Here is a 5,139-nt window from a genome sequence, read left to right as displayed (position 1 = left end):
TCATATAATGAATAAATGTAGTTGGCAATACTAGCAACGTATAGTGCTCGATACACGTGATAATGCAGAGCGTAAATATTTAATATATATATCATATATACTGTATATAAAATATAATATAGCATAACAATAATGATAATAATTATCATAAAAGTAATAGTTATTTAATTTATAATATTGCTTAGTACATTTTTTTTTCATAGCCGCTTCCTGTTCATCTATATATATATATATTTCAATACATATTTACATGTTTTAACTGGACTCTAGAACTAGGCCTGCGTATACATTGTTTCTATTTAACATATTTCAGTCTTTGTCAATCTAAAGTCGAAGGTATGCCCTGGTCCCCAACCCATTTTATGTTCACATAGATTGGCTTATCTTCATAAAACTTCTACAAATGGATACCTTGTTTGAAGCAAGAAACCAAGCTGTCTATATCCAGTATCGCTCGTCTATTTTATTCGCGTGGGAAACTTTTAACAAAGCGAGTGAAAATTAGAACAATTACGAATGACTGTCGAAAAGATAACATATGAGCTAATCAGTAGATAATAAATAAGTTAAGTCACTTTAAAAAAAAAATAAATATATGGATGGATGGTATTAAAATTGGTTGTTTCAACTTAAACAATCTCAGAAACGCTGATGGTAAAGTCCTGCCAACTGAATCAAAGGAAAATATTCAAAAGTAAATAACTGCTGCCGATAGAATAGAAGACGATTTTGGAATGAAAATAAATGTGGCAACTGCAATATTGATGGAAATTATCACAAAGAAGCAAAAATGTAGGTGAAAAAAAGAGCTGAAGGGAGTGTACAGTTGGAAAAGTTTGTTGAAGCCTTCACCACCCTGGACATATGCATCTGATAACCAATGATGGAAAGAGTAAGATAAAAATCAGACGAATAGAAATTTTAAGTTTAAATAAAATAAGAATTGACTAATAGGTCTACTGGAGAGTTCTTTTAAAGAATTATTAATAGGCTGTGATAGCAGAATTAAAAATGAGATATATTCCACTGCAGTGTTTGCAATATACAAAATTAAAATTCTAACAGAGCTAGGTAAGCCTGTTTGTAAAAATGCATGGATTATATTTAAGAATTTTGTAAAAGAAAATAATTATGAATGGAACGTTATACTTGAATGAGTTTTATTTTGTTATCTATAGTATTATTATCATTGTACTAATTTTGAATAATTGGGATTAAATTGAAAAATATTTGTAAGTATATTAAATTAATTAAGAGTTTTATATTTTAATATCAAAAATATTTTTTAAAAAAATATGAAAAGAAACAATGGAATAACGTTTGTAAAAAAAAAAAGGCCTACTTATTTGTAAAATAGGCCTATTTAGCGGCATTCACATCGGAACCAAACAGTAATGGAAGCGTTTCCGATGTGCTGAAGGATTTATTATGTGCTGAATGATTTATTTATTTAAATAAAGTATGTTATATTATAATGATATACCGTATAATGTGATATAAAAAAAATAAAATTATTCTATTAATCAATTTAAATTATATTTAGTTCCAAATTACCTTTATTCGATTATACACGTTACTGGTTGTATAAAAAAAAACAGTAATGCCATGAAGGTAATGAAAAAAAAAATCGATATAGAAGGAAATATTGTGCTGTACTGTACTGATTGTTTGAATAAAGGTGGTGGTTACGCCACGAAAGAGAGAAAAAAAAAAGGTCTACTGGAGAGGAAAATGGAAGGCAAGAAACGATTAGGAAGACCGAGAGCTGCCTGAACAGGAAGCATTAAGGAATGGCGTGGCATTAGTTATGAAAGTTGCGTCAGGAAGGCGCAGGACAGAAAGAGATAGCAATCCATGTCAGCCAAACTCTTGGAGCAAACTAAATTTATTCTGCAAAATTATTCTGCAAACGAGTCTGGAAGTGTTAATTGTAAATAATGTTATCTTTAGAATCACTTAAATACGACTTAAGAAAGGCTAAAACGCCGGAGCTTCGAGGGGAATTTCCACTAGGGTTTCGCCCCCTGGACTTACACGGGCGGCCCCCGGGACTCCTTTTTCCTATTCTTCCCCACTAATAAGCACCACTAAAATATTACAATATTTGTAATATTTGTACTGTGCCCAGTGAATTGAAGTTATAGGTCTAGATAAGTTAGAATGAACACTTACATACACCCAGATTAATTCCACTTCCTAACATTCTAATTATATAGAAGTAACTTCCCTTTTTTGCGCCGCACCTTTAGGCTGTAACGATTAAGAAGAAAGAAACCGTAGGTAGCAGTAGCTTTTACAGCACTCAAAAGTAATAAATCCTAACTTGTCAGCAGTTACGGTATGTTGTAATACAAGAATTAGGCCCATTTTCTCTTCCACTAAGATAATTTGTTCATGGGATTAAGGTTGAAGTACAGTGATTGTAGTACTACTAGTAGTATAGGCCATTGAATTGTTTTCATTTCTTTCTGTGATTACGGCTTAATTCTTTCCGCTAAAATACAAATAACTAGGCCTATGTATAATATTTCACTCTGGGTAGACCCCATAAATTGATAATATTCCAGGAATCCTAATTTTGGAAAGAAAATCACACAGGATTTCTTATATTTGTTGTACCACCATGGAGGAATGTGTTGCTGTGTTTTGCTATGCTACAGGCAGGGCCCACTCTGTGTCGAAGACGAACTATACTGTAACTGCATGAAAGACGTAGAACTTATGCATGACGTCAACATTATGAAGCCACGCCCCCATCGGCTGAACCTGTTGTATTTAGCAACTACAGGAAACATAGAGCTTTATTGCAACCAGCGTGACCACTGCTTGGGTATTTACCCAAGATCTTGGGTATTTTGACTTGGTCTTGGATTCTTGGGTATTCCGTTCAAATCCTTGGGTATTTTATTTTTACTAAGAAAATTAAATATTTTTGTCATAGAGGAAGAATTAAGAAGTAACAAAGTATATTTCAGTCCAGTCAAGTAAGGAAAACTCAACAAAGTGCACATAACATTGTTAATTGACTGTTAATTGCTATAAACATGGGTTCAGAATTGTTTATTTGTGATTTGTGTTGCTATTGATCTTACCTAATTAATGCATTACAGAATAAAACTTGATCACTGATCTACTGATAACACTGACCGACTGAGGGCGTATTTTCCTATCTGTATTATCACCTCATGAATATTAATTTTAATAATTAACACAAACAATTACAATAAAAAATTGGTTTATAAATTGAACTAAAAGGGAAACTATACATGCGAAAAACACGTATTTTTCAAATTTTAATGCATTTTCAGGAAGCTTGGGTAATTTTGGCCAATTTTTGCTGAATCTTGGGTAATTTCGACGCAGACATTGGGTATATCAAAAATTGTGAGTGGTCACACTGATTGCAACAATTCAGCATACTTATTTCAGCTAAAGCGATCAGGCTATGGATGGAAAATAATGAGAACTTGAGTGGGTCGAGAAGCCTCTATTTTGGTTTGGCTGTCTTTACAGAGTTTATATATTAGTGTTCGTCAGGGGGAATTGTAATTAAATTATCGCAAAAACAGGTTAGGCTCTATCGTCGTACCTACGTACGTAGGCCTGCATTGACAATCCCATAAAAATAACCTCATAAACTGACGACACCAATCTAGGGCCTACTACTAGCCAAGTAGTAGAGCTAGGGTATTCAAAATACGGTGCTGTAGGCTGAAGAGGATTAGGGTTAACTATTATCGAGATATCGTATACGGTACCTATGCTTTATCGAACCATACAAAATAGCCACACACTGGCGGCAGTAGTAGAAGGGCCTACTAGTAGTCAAGCTAGTGGGGAAGAAGTATGAATACATATAAATAAAACTTATTATACCGACTTATTAATATTAATAACAATAATGGTAAAAATGCGGTTTGGCTTAGTGGTTTTCATTTTGGTCGTTTAACTTGTAGTTAGCAGGAGTGCAAACCAAATTGAAACGGTGTCCAATCTCGGGCGGCCATGTATAGATACCCCATATTGCATTGTTGACAGGCTGTCAAGAGGCTAAGGCATGTTTCAGCCATAGGTGCAAGCATTTTCATATAATATAAATAAATTGTAGTTTAGTATTAAGCCTCTTAAAAAAAAAAAAAAAAAAAAAAAAAAAACAGTAACAGACCCCATAAATGGCAAAACGAACAAGGGAAAACAACGTAAAAGATTAAGAGATGAGATCGATATTTATTGGGTAAAAATTAAATAGTGCAACACAGCAAAGAGAGAAAGATTGATTTGGCGTCGACATCCTGAGACATATGTCCAGCAGTGGACCGACAATAGCTGATGATGAAGCCTCTGAAGGTTATCAACGTAATTAACTTACCACACACCCTGGTCAGTCAACAACAGTGAACAAAAATAATGTTAAATACAGAAATAAATAATAAAATAATCAAAATTAATGCCGAAATATTACAATGAAAATCCATATGGAATTTTCTTTCCTCACTCACGGGAGGCCCGCCTCCACTGGCGCCACCCTGCAGTATCCATTAGTCACCATCAAGGCGTTTTTTCTGCTTTTATTTACAATAAAATCTGCCAGTCTTTAAAGTTCTCTACACCTCGTCAAGTTGACAAAGATAATACGAAATAAAGTTAAACATACATACTTGTCTCACTGCAACTTTCGTGCCAAAGGCTTGGCCAAGGATGGCCGTCAACAGCTTTCATGGCATGGCGTGTTAAAAACATACTGCTCATCGTAGCATTGTGGCCCTTAATAATCCTATTAGAACATGGAACTTTCCCGCACAGGTCACTCTCACGCAAGTTTCCTGAACATAATCCGGGCTGACTGCACTGACGATGCCTTCTACGTGTGCCGCCTCCACAACTCACTGTGCAGGAAGTCCATGTCTCCCAGTCGTACAAAATTGCTTCAAGAATAAAACATTAGTATACATATATATTAATAAGTTAAGGTTGTTTAACTCGCACTATATATATAATATATATATATACATATATATTAGTAATATATATATATATATATATATATATTAGTATCTCTAATGTATATCACTTACGCTGATGAATTCCGCAGAAGTGGACGAAATATTCGTGTTAAATAAATTATGTCCCAAAAATACG

At 33.9% G+C, this 5,139-nt stretch overlaps 1 protein-coding gene across 1 annotated transcript in view; it reads right to left on the bottom strand.

The window, feature by feature from the left end:
• LOC117110233 overlaps nt 1-5,139 on the bottom strand; it is a 39,246-nt gene that overhangs the window by 14,444 nt on the left and 19,663 nt on the right. Inside the window, exon 13 of the mRNA XM_033252862.1 lies at nt 4,659-4,925. Within this exon, the coding sequence (XP_033108753.1) occupies nt 4,659-4,925 (267 nt within the window). The remainder of the gene's footprint in view (nt 1-4,658; nt 4,926-5,139) is intronic.

Source organism: Anneissia japonica, unplaced genomic scaffold, assembly GCF_011630105.1.
Source record: "Anneissia japonica isolate Jap-2015-1 unplaced genomic scaffold, ASM1163010v1 scaffold287930_len349246_cov199, whole genome shotgun sequence".
Classification (NCBI taxonomy): Eukaryota; Metazoa; Echinodermata; class Crinoidea; order Comatulida; family Comatulidae; genus Anneissia; species Anneissia japonica.
Note: the sequence above shows the minus strand (reverse complement) of the source record. Positions and strands in the feature narration are given on the sequence as shown.